Here is an 18,282-nt window from a genome sequence, read left to right as displayed (position 1 = left end):
ATGCAAGGATGGTACAATATCCGCAAATCAATAAACGTGATACATCACATAAACAAATTGAGAGATAAAAATCACATAGTCATATCAATAGATGCAGAAAAAGCATTTGACAAAATCCAACACCCTTTCTTGATAAAAACTCTCAACAAGGTGGGAATAGAAGGCTCATACCTCAACATAATAAAAGCTATTTATGATAAACCCACAGCAAACATCATACTCAATGGGCAAAAACTAAAACCATTTCCCCTAAGAACAGGAACAAGACAGGGATGCCCACTCTCACCACTTCTATTTGACATAGTACTGGAAGTATTAGCTATCGCAATTAGGCAAGAAGAAGAAATAAGAGGCATCCAAATTGGAAAAGAAGAAGTGAAGCTGTCCTTATTTGCAGATGACATGATATTGTACATAAAAAACCCAAAAGATTCCATCAAAAAACTAATAGACTTAATAAATGAATTCGGCAATGTAGCGGGATACAAAATTAACGCCAAGAAATCTATGGCTTTTCTATACACCAATAATGAACTTACAGAAAGAGAGACTAAAAAAGCAATCCCATTTACCATCGCACCAAAAAAATTAAGATACCTAGGAATAAACTTAACTAAGGAGGTAAAAGACCTATACGCAGAAAACTACAGGACACTGAAAAAAGAGATAGAGGAAGACGTAAACAGATGGAAGAACATACCATGTTCCTGGATTGGTAGAATCAACATCATTAAAATGTCCATACTACCCAAAGCAATCTACAGATTCAATGCACTCCCCATCAAAATACCAACAGCATATTTCACAGACCTAGAAAGAACTCTCCAAAAATTCATCTGGAATAAAAAAAGACCCCGACTAGCCTCAGCAATCCTCAGAAAGAAGAATAAAGTAGGTGGGATCTCAATACCAGATTTCAAGCTGTATTACAAAGCCACTGTTCTCAAAACAGCCTGGTACTGGCACAAGAACAGACATATTGATCAATGGAACAGAATAGAGAACCCAGATATCGACCCAAACCACTATGCTCAATTAATATTTGACAAAGGAGGCATGAACATACAATGGAGTCAAGACAGTCTCTTCAATAAATGGTGTTGGGAAAACTGGACAGATACATGCAAAAAAATGAAACTAGATCACCAACTTACACCATACACAAAAATAAACTCAAAATGGATACAGGACTTAAACATAAGACGGGAAACCATAAAAATACTAGAGGAATCCACAGGCAACAAAATCTCAGACATATGCCACAAGAACTTCTTCACTGACACTGCCCCTAGGGCAATGGAAGCTAAAGAGAAAATTAACAAATGGGACTACATCAAAATAAAAAGCTTTTTTACAGCAAAAGAAACCATCAACAAAACAACAAGAAAGCCCACTGCATGGGAAAACATATTTGCAAATGCTATCACTGATAAAGGTTTAATCTCCAACATCTACAGGCAGCTTATGCAACTCAATAAGAGGAAGATAAATGATCCAATAAAAAAATGGGCAACAGACCTAAACAGAATATTTTCAAAAGAAGACAGAAGGAAGGCCAAGAGACACATGAAAACATGTTCAAAGTCACTTATTATCCGAGAGATGCAAATCAAAACAACAATGAGGTACCATCTCACACCTGTCAGAATGGCTATCATCAACAAATCAACAAACAACAAGTGTTGGCGAGGATGCGGAGAAAAAGGAACCCTCGTGCACTGCTGGTGGGAATGCAGACTGGTGCAGCCACTGTGGAGAACAGTATGGAGTTTCCTCAAAAAACTGAAAATGGAACTCCCATTTGACCCAGTAATCCCACTCCTGGGAATATATCCGAAGAAACTAGAAAAACCAATCAGAAAGGATATATGCACCCCTATGTTCATAGCAGCACAATTTACAATAGCTAAGATTTGGAAACAGCCTAGGTGCCCGTCAGCAGATGAGTGGATCGGAAAACTGTGGTACATCTACACAATGGAATACTATGCTGCCATAAAAAAGAAGGAATTCTCATCATTTGCAGCAACCTGGATGGAATTGGAGAACATTATGCTAAGTGAAATAAGCCAGTCAATGAAAGAAAAATACCACATGATCTCACTCATTTAGGGATAGTAAAGAACATTATAAAGTGGTGAACAAAAAGATAGATACAGAGACAGTAAAGCATCAAACAGACTTTCAAAGTACAGGGGGAAAGTTTGGGAAAGGTGGGGGAGTTATGAAATCAAACGAAGGACTTGTATGCATGCATATAAGCATAAACAATGGACGCAAAACTCTGGGGGGGGAGGGCATGTGTGGGTGTGGGGTGGGGGGGGGTAATAGTAAGATATGTACACATATAATACCTCAATAAAAATATTTAAAAAAAAAAATAAAATAAAATATACAAAAAAGTAAAAAAAAAAAATATATATATATATATATATATATATATATAAAACCTCTATCTTTAAAAGTGGTGGTTTTGTTCTTTTTTGGTAATAGATATCGGCACCTGTGCCATCACTGCGATTCCTTTTGAGAAGTCCAAAGTTTTATTTACTCTGGAAGAGCTGGATGAGTTTACTTTTGTGGATGAGACTGACCAGCAAGCTATTCCAGATATAACTCGAATGGGTCCCAGCCAAGAAAAATGGGGTTGGATAATGTTTGAATGTGGACTTGAAAATTTAACCATAAAAGGTGAGTTTTTAAAAAAATAATTCTGCTTAAGTGGGGACAAATTAGCCCCGCGTTGCTGAAATGTTTTAGACTCATGACTTTCAGTAACCTGAATCAGCATATTCAAGCTGAAAGTGTGGTAGCTGGGATTATTTACCAGGGGTGGATGCCCCATCCCAATTCCTCCATTGTGTGATCCAAAACTAGCAGAGTATCTAAACATGTAAAACCTCAGTGTCTGAGCAGAGGAATCTTGGCTCAAGTCAAAGCCACCCAGCTTTTGAAAGCTTGTGTCTTTGGAAACTGGATCTTTGATTAGCAGAGCTTTGCCATTTAGGATGAAAATATTTCAAATCCTTTATTCAGTGGGACAGAGTCTGACTCACAATTATGTGTGTTTTCATATACATTATTGAGTAATATATTAAAATATGAAGGCTGACTTGTGTATAAGACTTTTAGATTTAGTCCTATATAATAGTAGTTGTATATGCCTACAATTGCTTGCCTGATAATCTAATCTTGTATCACTTTTATAGATAAGGGCAAGTTTTGGTGAGAATAAAAGAGATCTTTGTGAGATTTTAATTTTTATCTTTATGGATACGGTAGAGTACATCACTGAGATAGTGTTTTAATAAATACATTCTCATATTTGTATAGGAGGAAGACAGTCCGGTGCTGTTTTGTATAATGCTTTTGGAACGATGGGCAAAGCTAGTGTCACAGAAGCGGGTGGAGTGCTGACATCCAATAATTCTTCCGATTCTCCGACCGGCAGTGGCTATAACACCGACGTCTCTGATGATAATCTTCCTTGTGACCGAACAAGCCCTTCTTCAGACTTAAATGGAAATTCTGTTTCCGATGAGCAGGTTGGTAATAATGCTTTGGAAACATGAGCAGGTTTCTATTAATAATGCTTTGGAAACATAACATAGAAAATGATGTACCAATTCAAAATTAACTTCTGAAGTATATTTGCTTGTCTTTTTGTAGTTTGGATTTTGCTTAAGTCAAGGCATTTTGATGATTACACTTCTATTAGAGTATAATTTTTGTAGGCACCATTGCCTATATATGTTTATGCCTATTATAGTCCCTAGCATAATACTGTGTTCATATTAGGCACTTAAAACACCTGCTGAATTAATGAATTAATAGAATTTCAAAAAAGCAGGCTTTGTTTTTATGTTATTTGAATGATTTTAGCAGAATCATTTTTTAAATAATTAGTTTTGTTACTGGTAGTATTTCATGTAAGTTCTTAACATTTTTGTCAATATCTGCCAATTTCAGTTAGGGTCCTGAAGAATACCTTCAAATGTCACTCATTATTTTTATTAGGGTAGAATTTCATAGTGATGAATACAGGAACAGCAATAATGAAAATATTTAAAATTCTAGATTACTAAAGAGTTGAGTCACTGATTGTGACCTGGCGCAAATTATTTTCCCTCTCCCGAGTTTCTTCATCTATAAAGGAGTACTGTAAGGACATTGCTCTACTAAAGTGAAGATTAGAGGAGACAGTACATAGGAAAGGCTTAACTCAGTGTCTATCACACAGTAAGAACTTGGTAATGTGTGTGTACTCTATGTTACATAGACTCCCAATGGAATCTGAGGTGAGAATAAAAGAGATCTTTGTGAGATTTTAATTTTTAATTGAAATACTTAAATATTTCTGCAGCCAGCAATTTTAATAAAAATACCAGATGTGGGGTAAATAGCTTCTTATCAGTTCAGATCAGGTTTTGATGCCACATTTACAGAAAAATATTAGATTTTTTTTTTAATCTTTATTGTTGCAACTATTACATAGGTCCTCCTTTTCCCCCCATTAACCTCTTCCAACCCTCTCCCATATCTTCCTCCTCCAGACCCTCACCACCCCATTGTCTGTGTCCATGGGTCATGCATATATGCATACAAGTTCATTGGTTGATCCTTTCCCACCTACCTTCCCCTGGCTTCCCTGTGAGCTTCAACAGTCTGTTCAAGATTCTATGTCTCTGGATCTATTTTTGATCATCAGTTTATTTGGTTCATTAGATTCCACATATGAGTGAGATCATGTGGTACTTACCTTTCTTTGACTGGCTTATTTCAGAATGTCATGGATTTTAGAATTGCAAATAAGGGAGTGTGGACTTATATGTAGTGCCTGCTGACTTTAAAATCACTGGGGCCTATAGTTCACATTGTTCTGTAACACTTAGGACTCAAAGGTATTTTGTGTGTATTCTTCATTCCTTAATCACCCCGCAAGAAAATGCCAGTCTTTTCTTTATCTTGACCAATGATATCTAAAAGTGAATCAGAGACTTGAACTAGATGTAAAAGGCAGGAGACTTCTTTGTTTGTTCTTTAATACATGCTTCTCACCTGCCTGCATCCTGCAGAGTGGTGATTCCACATTTAAAAGATATTTCTATTTCTCAATATAGCTTTAGATAATAGCATATAAGATAACATAAGAATTTTTTTGTAAAGTGTTATTTATTTGCAAATGTGTTACAATAGTATTTATTATGGCTCTTTATTTGGAAGTTTGAAATATTCTGTTAAATGGAAAAGGAAATTGATTGCAGTAGGAAGCAGAAGACCTTAATTCTACCACCCACTCTGCTCAAGAGTTGTGTGGCTTCTGGCAAATTACCTCTTTCTCTCACTTTCCTCATCTGGGAAAAATAACTTAATGCCCCTAAACAAAAGTTTTGGGTGTTCTATTATTTAGGATGAAGGAGTTGAATCGGATGATTTGAAGAAAGATGTGCCTCTTATGCCACCACCCCCCGATTCCTGCAGCATGAAGCTGACCATCCAGGAGATTTGGTTTAGTTTCGCAGCTCCCACCAATGTGAGGTCTCCCACCCATGCATTTTCTAGGTAAAAAGTCTGAAAAGTGTACTACTATCTCTTGGTGTTTGTTTATTTAAATGGCATGCAGTTCTGTTTCATGCATGTTTTGAATTACTTTTTGGATATACCTAATGTGAGGGCTGCCCCCTCTTCCCCATCTTTCCTACCTCAGACACTGTTGACCTTATTGTCCCCTTATTTGACCATTTTTCTTTTCTTGGGCTTAGTTTTACTTTCACATGTTACCCTGCCATTAACTTATTTTTTTTCACCTCTAATCTTTTCAATATTTTTTCTTTTCTATTATCTGTTCTTTGAATATCATGAATTATGAAGTTATATCTTCATAATTTATCTGGTGGTCAAAAGGAAAAGTAATTTGCCTAAATAAAATAGCTGCTAAGAACAGTAGATATGGAAGATCATTTGAAGTACACATCTTGATGCTTGTTTTTATAATTTTCTAAAATAAATCTGAAGGCAGCTAAACCTCTTAAGCACTGCGACCCCTGCGGTGGGTGCGTGGCTCGTTCCCATTGACCAGCTCAAGTCGTCCTTGAACAAATTGGAAACAGAGGGAACACTGAGACTCTGTGCTGTGATGGGATGCATCATGACTGAAGCGCTAGAGGTAAGTCTTCAACAATACATGGAGATACAGAATTTATTGAAAACAATCCTGACCATTTATCATTGTTGGGAAACATCTGACTTGTGAGTACTTAGTGACTGGGTGTCTTTCATTAGTACTGTCTTTAATACATCATTGTAAGCCTGTTATTTTTGCTTTGTTTCAGAATAAAAGTATGCATTTTCCCCTAAGAAGTAAATACAACAGACTTACAAAACTGGCCCGCTTTCTCCAAGAAAACCCTTCTTGTTTACTGTGTAATATACTCCACCACTACCTGCACCAGGCAAATTACTCCACCATCGATGACGCTACAATGGTGAGAGACTGAAACCATGTGTTAGCTCTGTAGTAGCCTCTGTTCTGTTGAGGAACCATTGACCTGCAGGGTTTGAGATGCATATGGGAAGTCCAGAGGAGAAATATGGTTAGAAATACAGGCTAATAGACAACAGCAGGCTCAGATGAATGATTTGGGAGTTGAAAGCATGAAGGTGTTATAAGCTGTTGACGTGGATGAGACTTTTAGGGATGGAGGGTTGAAGTAAGAACCTGGTAAAGGATGGATCCCAGAAGAATACCAATATTAAAGGGGTGGGGAGGGTGGATGGAGTTACACAGTGCTGAGGAGGGAAAGGAGAGCCAGGAAAGAATGTTTGGAAGCCAAAGTATAGTGAGGTGCAAGTAAGAGAGTAATCACTAGAGTCAAATTTCATAGCAATGTTTAATAAAATAAGGACTCATTTGTGATGGGAGGAGATTATGTAATTGTACAAAATAGACTATCTCTGCCCCTTGAAAAGCACTTCAGAAGGTGACACATAACTAGGGGTATAGAACTGGAGGAGCTTCCTTCTCCTCGCCAAGCTCTGGTCAATAGAGAATACATGAGAATCTGTAGCCAAATTAGTGGTCAGTGTATCCATATTGATAATGGCCAGTCAAGCTCCTATTTACCTCCACTGCCAGAATCTCCAGTAAGTCATGGATATAAAAAAGGTACTTGGCCTGAGGCTGGTAGAGTTTCCATTTTCTACTGCCACCTGAGAGTTGAGGACTGGGAGGTCCCCAGTGTGAGGTTAACCTACCCATGGTGCCGTAGGCAGAGACGGGAACAGAGAGAATGACTGCATTTCCATGGGAGCTCTACCCAAGTATGCTTTCCATTAAGAGGAAGGACCACTTGAGCCTGGGAATGAAAGGGCAGGTGCAGAAAGTAAACGAGGTTCTTCTAACACAGGGAATCAGAGGAGAGGGGATGGAGAGGAGTTGGATATTTTCTCCTCAGGCTAAGGCTGTAATAGGAAAAAGAGCCAAGTTTCCTTTCTTAAAATCATAATCATGTGAAATCATATATACTGCATTCTAAATTTTATCGTTGTTAATAATATTTAACTTTCAAAGCAATTACAAAGCCAGCTACATTCAGCATTTACCTATAGTAATTTATTATTTTTAATGCTAAAAATCATCTCTGAAGGGAATAATTTCATTCCCTTTTTGCTTAATGAATATTTCAGGTTGTTCAAAATATATTTGATTCTTCATCTGGAAAAAAGATAAAGTGGATTGAATGCTTCTTCAGAAGAACCCCAGTCTTATACCTGCATTTAGTCTTATTTCCCTGGAGCTGCTGTGCTCTTCATGACAGGAGAAGCAACCTTGTGTTTAGAGATTGAGTTCTGTTGTCAGCTTGAAACACTGACTTTTTTGTGTAACCTTAGACAAATTACTTAACGTATAAATTTTAGTTTCCTCATTTCCCAGTGGATAAATGTATGCAAAGCTCTTAAATGGTAACTGTTATTTTTATAGTAAGGTGAATTCTAACCACATCATTGTTGTTACAGGGTGATGGACTTCCTGCCTTGGTAACCTTAAAGAAAGGGTTAGTTGCCCTGGCAAGGCAGTGGATGAAGTTCATTGTGGTGACACCAACCTTTAAAGGAGTCAACTTACATCGGCCAGCTCAGCCCTTAAAGCCCCAAGCAGTTGTTGACCATGAACATGAAGATGGCTTTGGGCTGGACAATGGAGGTGGTCTTCAAAGTGATACCAGTGCTGATGGAGCAGAATTTGAATTTGATGCAGGTAATTTTGTAAATATTTTAGCTAGTTATTATGCACTTGGTAACCTAGTACATGTGATAATTTTAAGAATCTGTGTCCCAAATTTGATATTTCAATTTGTCATGGTTTAATTATATAAGTATGGTTTCTATTAGTCCAAATAAATGGTAAAAATGTTGGAATCTTATACAGATTTGATTCTCAAGTTTAATTTTGTGAAATATAGTAGACTTCTTCTCCTAACCTATCCAGTCTAAACAACAGACATCTTTGTGTAACTAGAATATTTTGAGTTAAACACATTAACCTCTATTTAAAAATTATATCTATCTCTTTATCATCTTGCCCTGTGCCTTTATTTTATTATTATTTTTTATATTTAAAGAACAAAGTTATGTTTGATATTGAGGTACTCACTGAATAAGGTAAAAATAAATTACAATGATTGATAAATAACTGTGGAATGATAGCAATTAATCAACCTCTGGGTCACTGCTTAATTAGAAAGCATAGTCTTCTAAATATGATCTCAAAATCCTCAGCAACACATAATACCATGGTAATTACAGTAAATGTGTACATTGCAATGAGAAAGATGGTCTTCTCAAAGTGATCTGGCACCATACATTTTATAATAGTAAACTTTCCCACCAGAGATGTCACGCCTCTCTACTTGCCCTGTGCCTTTAAAAGAGCCTTTGAATTTTACTCAGTGCCTGTTCAGACCTGAGTTTATGTAATGTTTGGAGGCCTGTGCTCAGCCTCAGATTCTAACAGCCTGATGGCTGTGCCAGAACATAGGCAGTACCCCTGTGTTTCACAGTGTGTACAGGTGGGGCACACAGAGGAGTCATAGCTGTTTATATGGAAAATTAATAATGCAGGCATAAACTCCATGTTTCACATACAACTGTAAACTGACTTTTCCCCACCCTATATATACTTTAATGCTTTTTCAAAGTTTAATTTTTATTATCATGAAATGTATTATTCACTGTAATTTATCTTATGATAATTTGAAAAAATATTAAAAGTACCATGGGCAAAAAAAGCTGTCTTAAAATTAGAGCTTTGTCAGAACATCTATATATATAAAAGGCTAATATGCAAATTGTCCCCTGGGGAGATTGACAGGGAGACCGGGAGTTCAGTCACTCTCTATGATGTGTGCTGACCACTAGGGGGTGGTGCAGAACAAAGGAAGGTCCTGGCTGGCAGCCAGCAGCCGGGGAAGGAAGGCCCTGGCTGGCAGCTGGAAGGCCCCGATCAGCCCTGATTGCCGGCGAGGTCTAGGGACCCTAGTGTGCACAAATTTTGTGCACCGGGCCTCTAGTTGATATATAATACTTTACCCAGTTTTTCTTTTTGGTTTTCAAACATTTGTAAATTATATTTATGGAATGAATGTTTAATGAGTAATAGGCTGGAGTTTATTATTTATTTTGATAAATTTCAAGTCTGTACAAAAGTTGAAAGAATAGTGTAGTAACTATCCCTTCTAATTAATTATCTACAAATGCCTGCGTTAATCTGTGAAAATTCTGTGCTTTCTTGAGCTGAGTTGAATTGGTTTTTGGTCTCTTTTGGTGGCATATGTGAGATTGAATAGAAGCTGTTTATTCCTTTTTGAGACTGAGTGAGAAGATTGGGGTTGGAAGAGTAAAATAAAAATTTAAAAAAGAGTGAATATTACAGAAGATTACACAATTAACTTGTCAAGGAATATCTATGGCTGAGTATAGGTGCACCACCAGGAACACTGGAGTTGATGCTTAAGGAACGTGTCTGACAATCTGCAGCCCACTCACTCTTTTCACTGATTTCAGCCACAGTCAGCGAGCACACGATGCTGCTGGAAGGAACAGCCAGCCGACCTCCCCCCAGCGGCTCTGGGCCTGTGACTGGTGCTGAGATAATGCGGAAACTCTCCAAGACTCACACCCACAGTGACTCTGCGTTAAAAATAAAGGTTCATTATTACTGTTTTTAGTTAGTGTTAGTTAGACTTGCAGAGAATGCCTAACTTTTGCCATCTCAAATTCAACTATTAGGTATCCACCCTAAAGATTTAAATCTAGTAAAAATAGTATTTTTATATTGAAATTAACATGATTAGTAACTTTTAGTGTGCACATTTCTTTGAAAATTATATCATCAATAGTAATTAATATTGAATAAGGACTACTTTAACTACCAGGCCTTAGGGCTCTCATTTAAATTTATTGAATATTTAGTAAAATACAATATTGAGAATATTCATCATCTTATAATTGTGCATGATCAATATACAGTTTGAATGAGGCTGTTTTATGTTTTCAGTGTTGTTGTTTTGTTTGGTGTTGTGTGAACCATAGCGAGCAGTAATGGCAAGGGTAACAGCAGTTGTAGTTCTCAGCCATCACATTTGTGTGTGTAAGGAAGAGCCTGTGTGGTTTCTCTGCAGGGCATCCACCCCTACCACTCCCTGAGCTACACCAGTGGAGACACCGCCACGGATTCTCCGGTGCATGTGGGCCGTGTTGGGATGCCAGTGAAGGAGAGTCCACGGAAGGAGAGCCTGCTCAGCTACCTGACCGGGAGCTTCCCGAGCTTGCACAACCTCCTGGAGGGCACTCCTCAAAGGAGCAGTGCAGCTGTGAAAAGTAACTCCCTGACGAGAACAGGTGTGGCCTTCGTTTTGACAATTACAAGTTTACTTCTGTGGGAGAATTAAAAAAAAAAAAGTTTTAAGATTTTTAGATATATACTTTGGATGCATAACTAATCTTTCATATTGCAACTCATCTCTGAGGGTATTTTGGGAAACTTCTCTTTGTAACAGGTTAGTATCTTCTTGCCCTTAGTTTACATTTTTAAATTGTAGCATTTGACATTACTGTCAACCAAGGTGTGATGTGGGTTGCTGTCTAGACTAGACAAAAATGAATTTTTCCGTGGTATAATAAATAAGTTATTTATTAGTGCCTTAATATCTTAATACAGATGTCATACTATGAATTTGAAAACATCTGCAAATATAGGTATTTTAATGTGACTTTGCAAAAAAATTACATAAATCACATTTTCTCCTCCTTAGTACATAAGTAATATTATACTCAGTAAAACTTTATTTTCAGGAAATACAATGGCTACAGATATGTTATCTGAACATCCCTTGCTATCGGAGCCATCATCTGTGAGTTTCTATAACTGGATGTCCAATGCGGTGGGTAATCGAGGAAGCGTGGTGCAGGAATCTCCTGTCACAAAGTCAGGACACAACAGTCTTCCGACAGGTATGGACTTGTCACATTATTTTGCTTAACCATCTAAGGGGCACCTGTAAAGTTATTGCAAAATTCTATTTTTCAGAGAATGATTTTAAAAATCTCAAATGCTTAAGTATTGTTTTAGTTGAAATTGACCTATTTATGAACTGCCTTTGATAATCCAGCAGCTGAGGGAGTCATAAGCAGTCACTCAATGTTTCTGTGGAAAGTCAAACACGAGAGCATCTATAATTTAAAGAATTTAAAACTTCCATTTAATGTGGCTGGTTTAATTTCAAAACACCCAGAGGAGGTAAAAAAAAAAATACAGTGTATAATTACAACATCGTATACTTACAACACAGAAAGTGTTTTCAGTTTATCCAGATTTCTCTGGGACATAATAACTCGGATTCTTATGCTCTTTGTGGTTACTTAAATACTTAATTAAATCTAAGGGAGTACTAAGAAGAATAAAGTAAGGTTCTTGCCCTCAAGGAGGGAAACAAATCAGGGCAATTTATTAATTTAAAAAAAATATGTATAAGTAGCAAGAAGACTAGTAGGGAATTCACAAGGAAGGATTGGTGGCTATCTCCTGAAGTAAAAGTAGAGTCACCCCTCCTCTTCTATTTGTGTGTGTGTGTGTGTGTGTGTGTGTGTGTGTGTGTGTGTGTGTTCAAATTTACTAGGCATGTTTGTTTGTTTTTTAGTAAAAAAATTTTTTAAAAGAATATGTGAGGTAGCCTTTGATTCTAGTTATAGAAGGCAGCTAAAATTAATCTGTGTAACAGCTGTTGGGATATCTAGTAAATTCTATTCAGACAGAAAATACGAAATTATGAAAAGTGGTTGACACATGACTACTTAGTCCTTTTTCTTGCTGGAGTGTGGACCATTTTTGAACCTGGAATGAAGTGGTGAGCAGGTGATGAATTCTAACTGCACCTTAGTCCTCAGCGTCAGCCTTGGCTGAAGAAGATGGAAGAATGTGCTTGACCGGCTGTCAGCACTTTGCTGGGGCTGGTTTCCCTGTTGCATAGAGTTTAAGTTTCAGGGTAGCCAGAAAGGAACATTTCCTTTGTCTGGGGGTTAAAGAAGAAAGGGAGGAAGAGGAAAGAAAGTGCCAATTATTGTCGTTCCACCTCAGGGAAGGTCAGTGGGAGGAAGTTTGTATGTGTTACTCGAGACATGATGGTCCGCCTCCTGCCGCTGCTTTCTGTGGCCCAGCTGCTTTCTGCATCTTTGCTTCTGGGTGTCCAGCTGAGGGGATGGCAGAGGCTCTTCCAGATGCAGAAGTCTATATTCTGGGCTGACTGGCTGTCATGAAGATTTCATGTGTGAGGGCAACGGATATTTTCTAAAAATGTAGTTTAATTTCACTTTTTATTAATCACATCTGTAAATAACCTAAAAGTGCTATTTTTTCTCTTTAATTTAAATGGTCTGGTAATACTGTTCCATACAGGCTTTGTAAGTTTACTTTGCCATGCCCCTTTATGTCTTTTATTTTCCAATACTTTAGATTTCATTCTCAAACATTTTTTCCATTTAGGTGTTGCGCCCAATCTTCCCACAATACCCTCAGCCTCCGATTTCAACACTGTCTTGTCTAGTGACCAGAACACTCTGGATGGGACCCCTTCTCAGCACAGTATGAGTCAGGATGATGTGGCAGGTGTAGAAGAAGCCAACCAAGGTTTTCCTGCGGTTCAGCTGGCTGATGCCCAGGTGAGCCAGCCTGTTCCTCCAGTTGTAAAATCCTCTTAGGCAGCACTGAGCAGCTGGAACCATCTCTAATTCACCTTGGAATTTAGTGAAAACCTTTGTTCTGTGCTTGTCTACCTAAAGCCTTCATGCAAAAAAGGAGGAGTTTTCAAAAAGGACATGGGTTAATTAAGCATCTATAGATATTCATTAAACAGAAGAATGACATAGTTGTTTATCTCATAATAACATTGTTTTTTGGAGATACAGATTAGCTAAATATCATGACTAGAAAGATAAATTTAATATCCTATTGTGTTCAGTGTTATGATAAGACTTTTTTTGAATGAGCAGTGGGGAGCCATTGAAGATTTTAGAGCAGAGGAATAATGTGACAAGAACTAGACATGGGTAGCAATGTGCTAAATGGATTGAATTAGAGAAACAAGGTGAAAAGATGAGTTACTGAAACAGATCACACAAGTGGTAATGAGGCTTAGATGGCTGTGGCTTTGATAAGATAAAGAAAAAATATTATGAAGGTCTTATTTAATGGCTTAAATATGGAGAGTACAAAGCAAAATCTTTGAAATCTTTTTAGTTCCTCAAGTGACCAGAGGCAAGTGGGAGAGTGGGCCACAGACATTAACAGGTTTTAAGTATAATTAGATTATACTTATCTAATTATACAGAAGACCTTTTTGTGTTTCACACTACACATATGAACTGGGGTAGGATAAGAAAAAACACTGCAGTAAATGATGAATTATATAAATTGCACTAATATGAATGTGTTATGTCTTTTAGGTTGTTTTCAAGCCTCTTCTGAGTCACACAGGGATTCAGTCCCAGGATGCGATGCCACTGTGCTACCGCATGTACTTTGGCGAGCACCTTTCATTTTCAGGGACACTGGACTGCCTCCGAGCAGATATCGTGGACTCAGACACAGCCAAGGAGAGAAAAAGCAAAAGGGCAAGAAGGTGTCTTGAGTTATTGTTGTTTGCATGTAAAATTTTGTACAAGGGTAATAACACCTGTTTGTTTTTAACTTTGCTTCATTCTCATGGTAATGAGAAATTAATTTTAATATCTTAATGAGAAGACAATTTCCATTTAACCAAAATAGTAGCCACATTAACAGGTTACGAGGCCTGTTTTTAAGCCTCTTTTTGAACCACGTTAACACATCCATGAGAGTGAGCCACATACATGTGGTGATGTAGACACCTAGAATTTATTTACTGTTGCACTAGTTAAATTTTTATGATCTTATGGATTGTAATTTTGTACATTTTATTTAGAATTTATTCCTGGTCTTCTTTCTGAGTTGACTTGTCGCAGGTGGTATTTTCTATTAGGAACAGAGTAGAGGTCATACGGAGTCTAGCCATCAGAAACAAAGACACAGGAATGCCAAATGTAGCGTGGAGAGAGTTAAGAACCATCTTTTACTATCATTCTTTATTGTCATGGATGGTTCTTCAGTTTCTTCACTGTTTGTAATATGCCTACTAATAAGATTTATCTAATATTTTGAAAACTTGAATTTTACTTGGGGCAGATTTTGCCAAAGTGTATGGGAATAATAGAATATAGACATAGTTAGCCTTTCTGACATGAGGTTGTTTGTGACATGCTTGGTTTCATCAGTTTGTGCTTTTGCAAGGTAAATTAAAAGTAAAATGCACATATACCTAACATAGAGCTAAGTGAAATATATTTTTCATTTGAAATACTCTACTTAAAATTTTAAATAATTTAACAAAATTGCCTTTTAAAAATTTCATGACAATTCTGTGTAGATAAATAAAGCCTTCTTTTAGTTTGTTTTAGGTTTAAATATCCGAGGATTTTCTAATGACACAGGAATGTGGCAGTTGCAGTCTCTTCTATTAAATAGAAGAAAGTCCTTGTTTTTCACATTGTGTGGTACCAAGCAATGACTGTTTAAGCTAAAAACTTTAATTATTATTAGGATTACTTTTGTTTCTTGATCTTACAAAATGCCAAAAAATTAGTCTTTCTTACTGTTTATTATAAATATATAGAAAATGAAAAATATAGTAAAACTAATATTTAGTACATTGTGATTGAAAATATTTTGAAATTAAATTTCTTTCTGTAAAACTCATCAAAGGGTAGTTTGAATAGTTCTTGCCTTCTTGTCATGTGACTCACAATAAAGAATGAGCACCTTTTCTGTGCCTTGGCAAAATGTCCTACTTCAACTAAGTATTGACCAGTTTCCAACATTTTATCCTTTGCATTTTAATGTCATGTAGCATCGTCACAAGTTCCTTTTACTGTGTAGTTTTTTGCCAGAATCACTTCCTCCTGGTTGTCTTCATCCTTTTTGTTGCAGTCAGTATCCTCTTCATGCCAATAAGTGTGACTTCCCTGCGCTCCTTTGGCTGCATGTTTAGTTTCTAGAATAGCGAAGTGGCAACATCTCCATGGTCAGCTGTTTCTTCTATAGCTCCGTTTACATTTAACTGAATTTCACTACCAGCTTTATAATTTTTTTTGTTTTATTGCTGCATTTTCATCCTTGCTGTCCAATTCCCTGTTCGATTATCATTATCTTATTATTTTTTTAATGTCACAAGGAGGCAACACACTATATGCTTCCCTGTCTGGGTGTGAATGCATAACAAATGTGCATTGACCAATCACTGACAGACTTGACAAAGTGATATGATTGGTCACTGGTCATGATGCCTGTCTGTTATTTATGTAGTGTCTCGTGGACTGAAGAGCTAGCAGCAAGTTTGTACTTTATGCAATTGTTCACAGTAAATTTTGGTTAAAATTTTGAACCATGTTGTTGGGGAATTGGTGTTATTTAAACTATGATAACACATCCCTTCACATTGGAATCATCAGTGCGGTGTACCATTGTTGGCAAGAAAAATTGTTTTATCTCTTCACTGAAATCATTAACATAAGGCTAATTTTGACTAGTCCACTTATAAAAAGTTGGCTTAGTGAAAAAAGTAAACTACTTGATTTCATGCTGAAAAGTATTTAAATGACTTATAAACATATATTATCTTGGAAATTATTTTGCTAATAAATTAATAAAGAGTGTACAGTTCTAGAAAAGAGGAAATAAAAACCTTGTCATTTTATTTTCACATTTTTAGGCAAGGCCATGTGAATCTTCCTCCACTTGAGTTCAAACCAGCATTAATGTTGGAAACCTTTAGCATCAGTGCAGTTATGATGGAAAAGTCTGTGTGCACCCCTCAGAACTCCACCAATGCTCTTTCTTTCCATGATCTTAACAAGCGTTACTACAACACCTTCCACTGCAACTTCACCATTTCCTGTCAGTCTATAAGCCAGCACGTGGACATGGCTTTGGTTCGTCTCATTCATCAGTTCAGTACAATGATAGATGATATCAAAGCGACTCAGACTGACATTAAACTGAGCAGATACACAGCTGGATCAGCTTCACCAACACCTACCTTTAGGACCAGAAAACATCGGGATTTCCGCTCCTCTGACTTCAGCCGCAGTTCCAGAGGAAGTCTTAACGGTGGCACCAGAGTAAATAATGCAAAGAACAAACGGACCAACCCTGAAAATAACAAAAAGGAATCTCGAAACAAAAACTCATTGGGAAGATCTGAGAGAAGAACTTCCAAAGTGTCTAGGAAAGGCTCCAAGGATGTGGTGGATCACATGGCGATCCCCATGGATGACTCTGACTCCATCACCGTGTCAGAGCAGAGTGAGCCCTCCGCCGAGTGCTGGCAGAATATGTACAAACTGCTGAACTTCTATTCTCTCATCTCTGATCCAACAGGAATACTGGAAAAATCTTCAGATGCATTTGGACCAGCAGGTAATTGATGTTTCATATTTTTTAAATTGCTGTTTGGAATTGCAAACATACTAAGAAGGGCAACAGGTGGTTCATGATGTTTTCTTTTGTTTTGTTTTGTTAATCCTCACCCGAGAATACTTCTCCATTGATCTTTTAGAGAGAGTGGAAGAGGGAGGAAAAGACAGAAATATTGATGTGAGAGAGATACATCCATTGGTTGCCTTCTGTGCATGCCCGGACCAGGGCCTGGGCCAGGGAGGAGCCTGCAACCAAGGTACATGCCCCTGACCAGAATCAAACCCAGGACTCTTTGATCCCAAGGCTGACGCTCTATCCACTGAGCCAAACTGGCTAAAGCTCATGATGTTTTCTTCATGTGATAAGTGGATAATTGAGATGCACAGCAGTTGGCGGTCAGGAGAGAATAGTCATGTGGTCAGACACCCTGTGCCCCATTTCCCACCTCTCTAACCTTGTGCAGGGTGCTCTGGTAGAGCCACACACACCTGCTGTCAATGACTGTTTGCTTTTAGTAGTGTGGCCAAGGGAAGATGTGGAAATACTTTAAAAGTCATTTTGGTAGGGAAAAGGAGGAGGAGAGCTGGTCAGGAAAAGGAAGGAAAGAGAAATAAGGCAATGTTTGGAGTGTCCTTTCATTCCGCAGTTTTCATGTCTAAATTTGTGTGTTTCTGTTTACTCATGAAGGCGTTCGGAGCCCAACAGAGCCAACCTGTAAAGTGGTGTTTGAGAATGAACAGGACAATAACAGTGTGACAAAGACGCAGAGGAAGCGCAGCTTGGTGACAGCGGAACCCCAGCATGTCACCCTGATCGTGTTCGGGATCGGCATGGTGAACCGCACACACCTGGAGGCGGACATCGGTGGACTCACGATGGAGTCCGAGCTGAAGAGGATTCATGGCAGCTTCACACTGAAGGAGAAGATGAAAGGTATGACACGTTCCAGTACTGCTGATGCTTTTTTGAGAACCAATTCCATCTCCCCAATTCCTGCTTGGCAGTTGTTCTAGAAAACCAAACTTCCAGGTAGATCAGAGAAATAGTTTATGTAGTTTCTTTTTCCTATTTTTGTTTTATAAAAATTTCCAAATGTTCTGCACTAAGTATTACTTATGAGATTTAAAATGTCTTTAGGCTATTTAATGCCTTTTAGGCTCTGTACTGCATGATTGGCATGTTAAACTGAATATTTAGCATTATTCCAATTTTAGCATATAATATACGTATATGTATAC

The 18,282-nt window shown here is 37.6% G+C and overlaps 1 protein-coding gene across 1 annotated transcript in view; it reads left to right on the top strand.

Annotated features, from left to right (window-relative positions):
• The window catches only part of BLTP1 (bridge-like lipid transfer protein family member 1), a 179,832-nt gene that overhangs the window by 87,736 nt on the left and 73,814 nt on the right, over positions 1-18,282 (top strand). The window contains exons 36-48 of the mRNA XM_054717761.1: positions 2,494-2,691; positions 3,334-3,545; positions 5,411-5,562; positions 6,016-6,166; positions 6,333-6,485; positions 8,017-8,257; positions 10,063-10,205; positions 10,680-10,899; positions 11,353-11,511; positions 13,040-13,215; positions 13,999-14,174; positions 16,338-17,044; positions 17,732-17,977. Coding sequence (XP_054573736.1) covers positions 2,494-2,691; positions 3,334-3,545; positions 5,411-5,562; positions 6,016-6,166; positions 6,333-6,485; positions 8,017-8,257; positions 10,063-10,205; positions 10,680-10,899; positions 11,353-11,511; positions 13,040-13,215; positions 13,999-14,174; positions 16,338-17,044; positions 17,732-17,977 — 2,934 coding nt within the window. The remainder of the gene's footprint in view (positions 1-2,493; positions 2,692-3,333; positions 3,546-5,410; positions 5,563-6,015; positions 6,167-6,332; positions 6,486-8,016; positions 8,258-10,062; positions 10,206-10,679; positions 10,900-11,352; positions 11,512-13,039; positions 13,216-13,998; positions 14,175-16,337; positions 17,045-17,731; positions 17,978-18,282) is intronic.

Source organism: Eptesicus fuscus, chromosome 6, assembly GCF_027574615.1.
Source record: "Eptesicus fuscus isolate TK198812 chromosome 6, DD_ASM_mEF_20220401, whole genome shotgun sequence".
NCBI lineage: Eukaryota > Metazoa > Chordata > Mammalia > Chiroptera > Vespertilionidae > Eptesicus > Eptesicus fuscus.
This window is presented reverse-complemented; position numbering and strand designations above follow the sequence as displayed.